General features: G+C 35.7%; 1 protein-coding gene across 20 annotated transcripts in view; it reads right to left on the bottom strand.

The window, feature by feature from the left end:
- The window catches only part of nrxn1 (neurexin 1), a 321,828-nt gene that overhangs the window by 109,665 nt on the left and 198,395 nt on the right, over positions 1-13,768 (bottom strand). For all 20 annotated transcript variants that reach the window (XM_015382002.1, XM_015382006.1, XM_015382016.1 and 17 more), the window contains one exon: positions 7,017-7,198. In XM_015382002.1, the coding sequence (XP_015237488.1) occupies positions 7,017-7,198 (182 nt within the window). The remainder of the gene's footprint in view (positions 1-7,016; positions 7,199-13,768) is intronic.

Genomic DNA, 13,768 nt, shown 5'->3' with positions numbered 1-13,768 from the left:
TCCCTCCCTCCACTGTATAGAAAACACTAGCTTCCTTTCAATTCGTAGCCCTGTAAAGTAAGACTAAAATCTAATTAGTCTTAATTTCCCCCCACGTTTTCCCACAGCTTTGAAAAACGTAAATATAGATGGGATTTTATAATTTCCAATTGGCAAAAAACAGCTCTTGCAACTCTTAAATCTGCATAAAATGCATATAATCATCATGTTACTTAGCCCAGTCCTGAACTTGAAGAGTTTCCATGGAAACAGCAGTAAAAGTATTGTGAGGAACAGATAGGGATAAAAACTAGTAGGGGTTTTGTTGTATGTTTAAATACAACAAAAAATACCCCGACAGCTAAAAGGAAAATGTTTTACGAATACTGTTGGAAAGTTGTACTCGTTTCAATAAGGTTTCAAATACCTGGAAAACATACAATAAATCACTTCTTGCATTCAAGTAAATGTAACTTGACTAAGCTACATAGCGACCTGCAATCCACTTGATCCTGTGGGGGTTGCATGCAAGTCTTTTCCATGTTGGTGCACAGAGTGAACAAGAAAGGTAATTAGTGACCTTAACAGAGGTAGTGGATTAGAGGGAGATATTCTCTCTGGGCATGTGCTTTAATAAGAGTATTGGGGATAGCGTGAGACTGGTTCTCATTTGAGACCTGCAGTGCCTTCTCCCAGGTAACAATCTGACATCCCATATCACTTTAGACACTGCTGTATTTACTCAATACTGTACAGTAACTTATATGAATGAGAATAAGATTTCTGTGACTGAGGTTAACTGTACCAATATGACATGTCTTACTTGGAAATGAAGATGCTCAGAGTATGACTCTGGTATTTTCTTTTCCCAAGCCATTTTACATGATTAATAAGGTAGAGAACAAGAGCTGAAACTGCAATTAAAGGTGTCTTCCATCTGAGAAAGACACTCCTTTCTGGTAGTCAGCTAGAGGGGGGCCGAAGGGAGCAATGCTCCACCAAGTCATTATTTTCTCCACTTTTCTCCACTATCCTTTCTGCTGTATGGAATACATTAACTTCATAGCATTACTGTCTTAGCCGTTTTCTCTTCCTTGCTTGTTTTCTTAAAGGGATGCATGCAATTAGGGAAGGCAAAGAAGAAAGTACTTTGAATTTTCTCCAACCCCCACACAAAGATCAAGTACCAGCACAAAACAAACTCAGTAGCCCCCCTTGGGGCCTGACTTCAGACTAAGCAGTGCCTCTGATGGTCGAAGTCCCTGATGCTCAGTGACAGCAAGAAATTATAAAAACAATAATCAAATCTTCAAGCACCTAAATGAGTTTTAAAGGATTTTAGACTACATAGGCATAAAAGCTAATTTTTTTTTGCACCCTCAATATGTAGATAAATTTGAAAAAATTAGGGTAACAAAAACCTGTACAGTATATTCAAGTGTGGTGGATTTTAATTCTCTGACTCCAACAACAGTCCACACCGTTTGCTTTACAATCTTATTAAGACCATAGCTATCCCACCTACCACTGTTATTATTCCTCCCTGCTTTCTTTTGACATACTTAGATATATAATCAATAAACAAGTCACAATGTCAAATTTTCTATTGATTATTGTCTGATAATCTACTGTGAAGTCCACAGTGTTATCTTTATGAACATGTAGGCCAAAGCATGGCCATAACACAGCTTATTTTAATCGGTCTCGTAAACTTAATTTTTTTCATTAGCTGTAAGACATTATCATTAGATTTCAGAGAATTAAAAGAACACTGTGTATAATGAATCTAGATAACACATGTTTTACTTTTGAAAATTAACTTCAATGGATTAACTTTTCACTACTGTTGTAATTTATTGAAGTAGGTTATGTTCACACATACCCCAAAAATAAATTAATATATAAAAAATGCAGCTACTTCATCTTATGGATTTCTCTCGCCAAGGATAATCTTATCCATAACTTTATATTTTGTATTAATGTCACTGGGAATATTTTCATTTTTTGATTTTTCACAATTAAATGTGTTTTATTCTGTACATGGGCACTATTTTATCTACAGACACGGCTTATAACCAAGTGAGGAATTCATTCTAAAAACCTTAATGATATGCCTCAAAAACTGCATAGAACTGAAAGCAATCAACCTAATTAGAAAAAAAAAACAAGAATATAACTCTGAATCTAATTCTATGTCAACATGTGCCCTGCAGCAAAAGCCTGCAAACTGTTACGTATTAGTTGGCTGGCTGCCTTCATCTGCTGTTGACTAAAAAAATTATAAAAAAAAAAGGTTGGTAAAAGAATTGGCAGTCCTTTGAGGTGCATTCAAACCATAGTCCCTGCATATTACTAAGGAAATTCCTAACTAAAAGTGTGAGATTAAATGGCGTCCTTCAAGCCCAGCTGGATTTCTTGTCATTGCAAAGTGACAGGAGAGTGGGTGATTAGGCAGGGGGTAAGAGGCTGGTAATTTAGAAGATGAGAAAGAGGAGGCTAAATTCTGATTTAATCCCATCTCAAGCAGTTAGATATACTCCTAAGGTTTTTCTATTCAAAGCTGAGGTGATTGTAATTAATGGAGCTAATATCAATAAGAATTAGCTTGGTCATTTTGTTAATATATTTAAATTACTTAGATCCCACCACATTGTTATGGCAAGTTAGTTGACGCAGTCAATATCTTATTAGTTTATATCAGACTAAAACTGTCAAATGGTACGTTTTCCAGCAAAATATTTCTTTAGGTGACTACTGATGTGTAGTGCTGCTTTTCTTCCATGAGAAACACATCAAAGTGGCAATTTTGTACAGCTCATTGCTTTTAATAGAGTGCAATAAAATACATCCTTTCTAGTGTAATTAATGAGGAGATTACAGAGGCGAAAAATCTTTTCCTGGAGGGTATGTATCATGAGCATTGCAGTTTCTTAAAATTTGTGTATTAATTTCTCTGAAATCTTTTTTTCAAACATCAGACATAAAACTTAAGATGTATCTTATAAGAAGTGAATTATACCATTAAAATGATTATTAATTCAATGTATGTCATTGCATTCTACAGTTTAAGTTAAACTTGCAATTGGAGCATATATTTTAAACTACATCACAGAACAGCCCCTAACACTGACATTTATTTATTTTTGTAATGACGACCAACAGCCAACTCAATCAATAGGTCTTTTAAATTCACCTCTTCTCTCCCACACTCCTCTTTCTCAAATCATTTTCCTCACTCATTGGTTTCTTATTTTCTAATCAATTTCAGCATTGCACAAAGCCCTCGGATTAATGTGCAGAAATTAATAAATAAGAAGGCACATTCAGAGTGACTGCTAATGCATAAGGAGAGAGGATTCTCACAACCTGCTGCCCCTGCTATAAAAACATGCCTTATCAACATTTTCTTAGTGTAACATGTCAATGATGTGCTACTTATTTTATCTACACGGCTACATGTGCATTTGCTGTAAGTTGCATGATCTCTCTGTCTTTTCATACATACAGTATGCAGAAGAACGTTTTCTTTCCTTTGAAGTTCTTGTGTTTGAGCTACAGCATGTTATCAGTAAATTGTTCATTTGAAACCTTGTCCCTCAAAGAGAACATGTACATTTTGCTCTCCATTTGCTCCCTTTGGGGAAAAAAAAAAAAAATTATTAAAAATGGACAACACATATAACTATGAGGCAGAAGACACACAAGTCTATCTATTACTGAATTGGTCAACATAGACTAAACGCCCTTTTATAGATAGTTTGGGATAATGTGCAGCCGGCACTAAAGATTCTACCTCCGCTTTGGCAGCAATAAAAGTTTTAGCTCTTTAAATGTAATTCAAAGAGCTAAAACTTTAGGAAAGTGATAGGAAAGTGATCCTGTCCAAACCTTTCTCACATACCAATGACTGTAAAGATGAAGCTCTTTCTTTGTTCTAAAACTATGAACAGGTTATCATTTCCTTGATTTTATACCAAAAATGAATGCAATAGGTTTTATTTTTGCATTGGAGCATTATGAATTGGTTGAATGCAGTTGGTACAAAGTGAAACAGCTTGAATTTATTTAACTTTAATATACATAACATAAACTGTATGATTCCCATACTTGATTTTTCATAGCAAATGTACATTTCAGAATTAAAATATAAATATAATTTCTTGTCTTTAAATCTCTGAATTGGTTAGGACCGCCAAGGTTCTCTGAACAACTGCTTCTTGTCATTATGGGGACAGGTTAAAAGTGATTTACTGTAACAGTGTGAAAAAAGCTGAATGGCAGCCCCCTTACCTCAAACTCCCAGCAAAATCGCCTCAAACTTCCAGCCACTGGAGTGACCCATGCTTGCATATTTTTTTACTCTGACTCCACTCTTTCACTGAATTACAGAGTCTGACCAGGAGATAACACTTCTCTTTAGATGTTAATGTCCACAAATCATGACAGAAAGAATATTTTAGTACAAATATTGATGTTTAAAAAGGAATTGACGGGGAACCAGCCAAGGGCTCATCAAGGAAAGTGGGGACATTTTGAATGGCTAATACTGTAATATACTTTGTAAACTGGCAGTTATTTGGTCAACTTATAATTATTGTAAGTCACAGGGTTTTTTTCCCCCCAGGACTTTTAAAAAGTCTTGCTTATAGTACTATTTGTTTTATTGTAATATACTAGAGGTGCAGAATGTCTCTTTGTCTTCTAGTAAGAAATGTCTTAACTATATTTTGTTAAGTAACTTAATCATTTTGCAGAGCTTACAGAACAATGTATTGGACTGCACTATAAGCAATGCACACATTTTTAAATGAACAATTTAGCACTGCAACATACTGATCAATAAGTAATAAAATCCTGGCCGGTAATTTAATAATGAAAAACTGCTTTGAATTGACGTATCCTTAAAGAAACACTCTCTCATTCATTACAGTAGAAGAAGGAGATCTCTTCTTCTATCATTGTTTCATGTATTTTCAAGCCAGGTGGAAAAAAATCCCAAAAATAAGTATAATTCATAGGATTGGCAATTGAGCATTTGCTCATCCGTGTAAACACATTTGTCCATTTATGACATCTTTATTTGTATAAATATCCTGTGTGATTCTTTTTTAGTTAAGCCGTGAATAATTTGCATCAAAAAGATTTAATACACTTAAGGCTGCAGGGAAAACAAATGTTGGCATTTAGGCATTGGGTAAAAAGATGTAAAAGCATTAGAAAAAGACGAACATCACAGCTGCTTTGTGTCCTACGGAAAAAGCCTTTATGGTGCAACATTTGTACTATACATGACGTCTCAAAGTGTGGTCAGTTAAATTATGCTACACACATCAAGAAACGTTTTGTGCTTATCTCTTCTGGTTTCAAGACATTTGATGTGGAACAAGGAATAACTAGATAGAGTTCAATTCTGGTGTTCCAATCCCTTCCATGTCCACAAATAAAACACCTCGACATGAATAGTAGTTCTGTAACCCTTAATATAAAAACAATGACAGGGGTTTCCATCAAATTTATCAGCTGTTCAATAAATTCAAGTCTTGTAGGGTGATAAGACGGCCCCTTTGCATTGCGCCCATTCATGAAATGTTCTATAAACATACAAGAACTAGTGCACATTCATTGGTAGTTTAACAAAGTGGAAGCATTAGGAAACAATAGCATTTCAGGCACAGAGTGGTAGACCAATCAGACATGCAGTGTTGATCCACTTTTTGACTGCGCAGCTAGAGCAGCAAAGATACTTCAGCCGCGCGTCAGAACTAAACTTGTACAAGTTTAAATGAAGCAGCAAGCGCGTTTTTGCTGCCTTAGCTGCGTGCGGTCTGAACATAGCCTTATGTGACTGAGCACAACATGCAAAAGAACAGGTAAATTATCAGACGTGAAAAGCAATCTAACACTGATGTGGAGGAGACAAAGCTTACTTACAGTATCTGTGTTGAAAGTTGATGAACAATCCTGGGTATGGAGCTTATCAAGATAACAATACTTGCAATACTGCTTTTTAGCCATGTCAAAGTTTGAGGCCTGTGTTATGCTGTGAGGTTGTTCTTCATGGATTGGGATAAGCCCCTAAATTCCAGTGAGTTCCCCACAAACACTAGAACTCATTTAGACATTGATTTTTAGGCTAAATCTGGTCAGTCCGTAAAAGTCTTGATTTAGTCCAAATAAAAATTGGGCTATGTTTGGTTGGTCTGATTTTGTCCCATTTTAGTCCAATAACAGACATTAAAAAGACGTTGCAAACTGGTCTTTTTAACAATCTGAAAATTACGGATTTTCACCTTTTACTTTTCAACCAAATGCAGATGTTGTTTGGATGTAAATCATGGCAACTTTTCAACCAATCTTTTGCTCTGTGGGCATTGTTTGTTCAGCATGCAATGACCTATTTGAACATTTGTTGGTTCCCTCTACATGGGTGGAAGTTTGTGAATGGTACCTTTCATAGACTCCAAGACTGCACTCTTGGGGTGCTAAAGCAGTAAGATTACTGATGAGCAAGCCTAGATTTGAGAAACTGTTTCAGCTTCAACAAAGCCCTAACCTCATATAGAAAGAGCAGCTTTAGAATGGATCAAAGAGGACTAAAACAAGACTTTTTTGTCCAAAGGCTTGGTCGTGAGGCTTGAAAGGCTTGCCTATAAAGGTGAGAGCCTCAATTCTTTTAGCAAATAATGCATGAGTAATTTTAATAATTTTACATCCTGCGCAGACAGTGGTTTAGAATTTTTTTTCTTGTTCATGGTGAGAGGTTTCATTTCAGGTTAATTAAAACCTCTATTTTGTTCCTACAGTGCATTGAAATTTCATGAAAACACCCTGAGTCAAAGAATCCAGCTATTACGATTGTCATGATCTCCTTCTTAATTAGATTAAGTCTAAATTTAATCAGATTTGACTATCACCTTTGGACAACCAAGCAAGTGTGCCTATATTTATAACTCAGATAACACCATGCATATTTTAAATGCCATTTACATCTATCCAAAAAAGAAAAAGTTGAAAAAGTTGTCTTGATTCTGACTTACAATGTGGAGTTTCAAGAAGTCTCCAAGTCCAGAGGAGCTATCCACTCTCACTAAGACAGCATCCTTCAGGTGTGTACTGAACCCAATGGCAAGTCGATCCGCCCTTGTGCTGGGTCTGTCATTTGGTGGCCACGTGTAGGTGATCAGTCCACCATCTCGGCCAAATATGTATGTTGTTCCCGCTACAAGATAAAAGAGGGGAAAAAAGAGGCAAACTTTTCAATAACTACAACAACAAGAGTAAACCCAGCAGGCATCCCCGGCTGTAAACACAAAACCATTATTAACATAGCAAAGCTGGCCTCAGCTCCATGTGCACAGAGAACCGTCAGTCTAAGTGTTTTATTGTGCTGAGTAATGACTTTCCGAGCAGCGAGCAACATATCACTCTTGAACCGCTCTCAGCTCCATCTGAGAGTTTAAGTACACTCATGTCAATTCATGAATGGAAGAAAATCCAGCAAAGAGTGCGAAAGGCAGGCAGAGGTGCCGCTTACCTGGTAATACCTGGCAATTACTCAGCTTTACTGCCTTTGCTTGTTCACCTTTGGACTGATGAGACACAAGCAAGCACTTGCAAATTTTTAGTTATGTCCCAAGTGTCCAACAGATCGGCATACCAAATGGCAACCTCCTCCTCTCTTGTGCTTCATTAGTAGAATCAAAGAACACAGAAACATTATTGACTGAGAGGGCCAATTATGCCTTGCTTGTACCCTCCACACCAGCTATTTTCTGTCTCCCTGAATCATGTCAATGTCCTAAGCTACTCTATGAAAGGTTAAAACATGACCTGTTAGACTTAACAGTAGTTCTAATAGCCAAGCTATTTAGTGGAAAAGAGTCTCGGAAGAAAATGAAACTGACCTACTCAAAAAATGCGGAAAAAAATAAATAAATAAACCTACTAAATTAATCCTTTAAAGCAGTGTAATAGTTTCTGTTTTAGGGTCATGATTCTATTTTTATAATTTTATTTATTTGTGGCTGTGAGACAAAGTGTGTCTATGTGCAAAAATGACAATGAAAATATGTGAGATTGGCAAATAAACACCTTTGAGAAAGACTGAAAATGAATGCATCTGTCAGTTTAGCATAAAAACAGCTATCTTCATGACAAATTAGATAAGGGGTTCTGCTTGTGTGCTGTATGTGTACATATGTGCTACAGACAGAGACAGGGAGAAAGAAGTGGGAGAGAATTAGATTGAGTTAATATCCATTGAGGCAGGGAGTTAAAGAGCCTTTGCCGGAACAATAGATTATAAATCATTGTGATTGTAATTTCAATATTTTCTTGTAAACTTGTTCACAAGGATATCAAATTATCAATGCAATAGATTTATTTGCTTCTGCTTGTCTTTCCAAGACTTTCTATAGTGGACCATTCTGCTTTTGAGTTTTTTTACTCAAATATTAGGTCACTCCTATGTGATTAAACAGACATTGTCACCCATTAGTTACAAAGAACTGCATCATTGATTAACAATAATGAAATCACAAAATGGAGTTGAGATGTTCAGATCTGTGACAGGATTTTGTCTATTTCCTAAAGCAAACACCTAAATCCTAAAACCCCATTGATGATGATACGGTAAGCACTTTTGCTCTCCTAATATATCTAGCTCTGTGAAGCTTGATAAAAACAGTGGAAAACAACATTATGCTTGATTTATTTGCAAGGCAGGGATAATTTCTTTTTCATGAAGTCTGGCAGCTACAGCTGAAAACTCTTGTTTCTCTAATGCCTATCTGATGTTGGCTCAATCCGAGAGTGATCTCGAATTCATGCAGCCAGCACTGAACTGTTGTCACCGTCTCTTAAGCCATCTAACACTTGCTTTGTGCTCTGGCTCATTATAATTAAGTTCTTTCGGACTATGTAAGTGTTGGAAATCACTGCATTCTTTAGCATCTATTTCCTGCTGCGTCTATGGGAAGGCTTTGACATCCACTTTATCCCTATGACATCCTATTAGTTGACGTTATAAAATAGTGATTGCCTACAGTATTCCAATGGACCTTAAGTGTAGATCATTATACTAAATAGGTTAATAGCAAGAGGCACATCTTAAGACACAGAAACCTATTACCCTAACCCCTAACTGAAGGGAAACTAACTATTAAATATTTCCAAAACTGGTTAAGTAAGTGCAGATAATAGGCATGCCAATATAGGGTAAAGATGTGCAAAATCCATAAAAGCCTAAGACTAACGACAAAAAAAAAAAAAAAAACCCTAAGGGAGTAGTGGATTAGGATACAAGGAAGAACATGGCTAATGCACACCTACACAGACATGCAGTAGCGTGAAATCCGTTCACCCTCAATGTTGCTCCACTGCTGCAGAGTAATTATGCGCTGCCTGCATTTTTGCTGTTTGCATTGTCTCCTGGGACAGTTGGCCTGATATGGATCTGTTGTAGTCATTAGATACAGAAGCATTCTGCAAAATTCCTGCCTGTTTGTTTGCCTCTATCATTTGAATGGGGGAGGGGGTTGATTTATTTCCCATTCACCCTCCATGTTATAAGAAAGAAATCCTATTTCTGCACACTTACAATGGTACAATGCTTTACAAAAGTGGCTATACACTTTTAAATGTTTCATTTTGTTATATTAAAAACTTCATTGATTTCTCATTGGGAAATAAACAAGCAGTTCATACGATTAAAGTTGATAGAATATGATACATAGTTTTCAAAAGAAAAGCATACCTTCAGAATAATTCTGAGACCACCAATGTAAGTTTCCTGCCAGTAGGTTTTGTTGCATGCAAGTTCAATTTTGTTTTTGTCAGACCAAAACTTTCTCTTTAACTCATTTTTTCCAGGCAACATCAAACTTCAAAACTTTCTTATGGCTACTGTTCAATAGTGGCACTCCTCTTGCCGCTCCTCTATTAATGGTAGATCTGCATTCTGCCAAGCTAATGACTATCTTGCCACTTATTTTTCCACCTAAATTGATCTCTGAAGCTTCTCCAGAGTTACCATGAGCCCCTTTGGGCACTATATAGTTTTCCTTATCCAGCCTGCCAATCGAAGTGAACAATAGAACTGACAGTTTGAGTGTAGCATTTTTGCTATGGTATTTCTATTTTCTCATCGTAGTTTAGCCAGGGCTTTGTAAAATGTTGCAAACTTCATTTATTATTTTAAAACTTAATAATTCTCTAAACTTTTCCATAACTACATCCATGGTCTTTTTGGTGTGTTTTGCATGAATTCAGGATGCAATGTTATGATATTATTCAGAAGCATTGGATTACAAATGACAACAAATGGAAACACTAGAATTTTAGATCTGTATTTCCAAAAATGTAATTATGGTAAAATTTCCTTTTACTTAACAATTTACGATTATTCCCTTTCAGTTGGTCTGAAAGCACAGATAGGTTACAATGGGGAAACTATAATTGAATCCATTGAAAGATGTTAGTGATTTCAGACCCTGACAACAGAATGAACTCCTTAACCACAAGCCTCCCCTGTTAAAGGATAATGAATTAATCTGTCCTCATGTTGGACTACACTGAGATCTGGCTGCTCTCTGCTGTGTCAGTTAACATCAAAGTAGATAAACATTGGCAGATCAAACACTCTGCTTTCATTAAAAATGTAGCACTATTCCAGGAGTTCTCATACATTTGGCCTAAGAGGTGTGTAGGATATCACACTGTGGAGAAGCAAACAGGGGCTGTGTGTTTAAGTTCTCTTGATGTTTACTTTTTAATTTCTAAATCTATTTATAGTACATGCAGAAAGCAAGCTATCGAATATGCATTATATAATTATCCAGGTGTAAGAAAAGAAAAACATGAGGAACCTATTCCTTCGTGTAACAGCTATACATGCAGAAGAATAGAAAATAATGTATTTGACAGTATCTTTCAAGCCAGTGTCAGACCTGCAGACTGTCTTTCCTCTAACCTCCAAACAGCCATCACAACGCGCTTCATATTACCACCTCTGCCGAGAAACTGGGGAGGAATCCAATCATAATTACATAGTTGTGATGGAAATGTGAAAAGGAGAGATGACATTATAGATCTGTTTTCTGACAGCACCTAACACTTGCGTCGTCTTTCTATCTGCTGCCATGGATTCCGGTAATGACTGGCTGTGCAAAAATAGATAAAGGAAGATGAGGAATATAAGACTGTGATTTGAAATTAATGTTTGATCATTTCCAAGAGTCTCTGGAGAGAAATCCTAAAGATGCACCTGTCTCCATAGAGGACGCAGTTTTCATGTTATCATAAATCATTTCTTGGATATCTCATCAAACAAACCATACATATGGGAAGAGTCATAATGAGAACAAACTCAGATATCACATCTACTTAGATAACAGTAGCGATGCATATTTGAAACGATTAAAATACCTTTACTTGTGTTGCAATAAAATGACCCAAATTTCAATCAACTTTTACTTTTTAAGGAAGCAGGATGCTTTCCATAAGACGCGTTTTATTATAAATATTATAGCTTAAAACACAAACAATGCTGATTTCAATGGTAAGATGTCAGACTGAACCTGGATGTTGTTCTGAGTTCAGGGTTTTAAAATAGAAAAATACAGTTATAAACAATTCTTTTCTACCCGTGTCAAAGAAAAAAATACTGTGTCTTATTCCATGGCTTCTAGGGTTCATTATAGCAATTTGAGAAACTCAGAGAAGTTAGAATTACTTTCGGATATTTGCCATCACATGGGTGCTGGTAAGTAAAAATTGTGCTTGTAGAAAAGAGTTTCTCATATTTCAGTAAATTGATGGAAGTTAAACTTATTCTAGCTTAGCTATAGGTAATAGCAGTATAAGACAGAACTATTGTTCAATAGAGGATGTTACCAGTGATGTCAAAAGTACACATATTTGTTGCTTAAGTAGAAGTATAGATACTGCAGTTTAAAAAAACACTCTGATAAAAGTTGAAGTCTCAACTTGACCTTCCTACTCAAGTAAAAGGTAAAAAGTATATGCTCCAAAAACTACTTAAAGTATAAAAGTACAAAGTAACCCTTATAAAAAACAAAAAAAAACATGCCACTATATAAATTGAAAGCTAAATTTTTCGACTATTTAGAAAAATTCTTTGATATACGGCCAAGAATGAGGGAGGTGTTGTTGGTCTCCGTCTCCATCTCCCGATACGCTCTCGCCCGTGTCCGACCTTTCAGACATTTCGACATCTTTAGACAATTCGCGTTTGCAGTTTGAAGACTACCTGCTTGCTTCTGATGATTTCCTTTAGCTAACCAATGAGTGTTTGTGTTATATGACTCATCAAATTACACTAGTTTTCACTAGATGTGGATGGCGCCAATGATCCGCTTTGGATGGCGCATATGATGTGAAATAAATATTTATAAACAATAAACCGAAGCCAAAAGTAACGAGAATTATTTGTTTTAAAAATGTAAGGAATAGAAAGTACAGGTACTAGTGTGAAAATGTAATTGCTAGAAGTCAGGAATAGGAAGAAAAATAAGTAATGGAGTAAAGTATAGATACCGAAAAAATTTACTTAAGTACAGTAACAAAGTATTTGTACACAGCAAGCATAATACATTTATCCCTGTTATTTACAGTTTCACAATGAATTCTGTAGACATTGTTAGAAAGCATTTCTAAAAAAGTAATCAGCTCTACACTTTAATTCCAATTGTCCACATTAATTTAACTCTTTAAAAATTCAGGGCACCTATTTGGCTATCTGACACTGCAAAGAGAACTAAATGAATGGGGACAGAATAACTATATTAAGAGTAACATGATTTAAGTTTATATTGGATCTATGCACCCCAGAGGGACAGATACAATTAAAAGAAGCTTAATGATGTCTATTGGATTTCCATTTCAGTTTTCTGAGAAACCATTAGCACGATTTATGAGGACACTGCAGTCCTATCACGCACTATCGTTATCTAGTTAAGGAGCTGTTTCTGTTCAATGTTCCTTAAGATTTAGAGCCGTAAGGAAAAAAAATCATGAGGCAATGTAATTTATTTCGTATTTGTTTTATTTTATTATTGACAATCATTTGGCAATAGGTGATCGAGAGGTTCAATTGCCAAATAGGAAAACCATCAGAAGACATGTTTGAATACTGCAACCAGAGACTGTACAACACTGAAATGATAGGGATTAGTGTTAATACGGTTTTCATATTTTAGTAAAAAAAAAAAAAAAAAAAACGGAAGCCAAAACATGAAATTTAAAACCAGTAATCAGTTGGTATACACAAAAATGGCTTGAATTATACTAATTGAATATTAGTGGGCTAATATGTACTAAGAATTATTACAGCTCTCTTACACGATCAACTAAAATTTGATACTGGGCAGGATGGATCTATGGTTTTCAAGGTTTGCATCAGATTCTGACATTGCAATGTTGCAGTTAAACTTCAAGAGTTTTGCATTGGTGAACCAGTAAAAATTGCACCCTCAGTTTATAATCCCAGCTGATAAAACTTAAATAACCCTTCTGTAGCTAGTTTGCTTTAAAGTTTAAAGTTCTATGTGTTCAGAAAATCTATTCCACAAGGCCTGGTTGTAATAAGTGATTATGTGAGCGATGGTTGTCTTTCATTAGTCATGATAACATTTGATCTCAACAATTTTTTCTTATCCACAAAGCAGCTGATAACTATATATTCTTTTTTCTGGTCCATTTAGTGTAAACTTCAAACGTTGCTGTAGTTCAATATCTGACACCTTGTTATTTAAATATCCATAAAATGAAT

This window comes from Cyprinodon variegatus, unplaced genomic scaffold, assembly GCF_000732505.1.
Source record: "Cyprinodon variegatus isolate N-32 unplaced genomic scaffold, C_variegatus-1.0 Scaffold246, whole genome shotgun sequence".
Lineage (NCBI taxonomy): Eukaryota > Metazoa > Chordata > Actinopteri > Cyprinodontiformes > Cyprinodontidae > Cyprinodon > Cyprinodon variegatus.
This window is presented reverse-complemented; position numbering and strand designations above follow the sequence as displayed.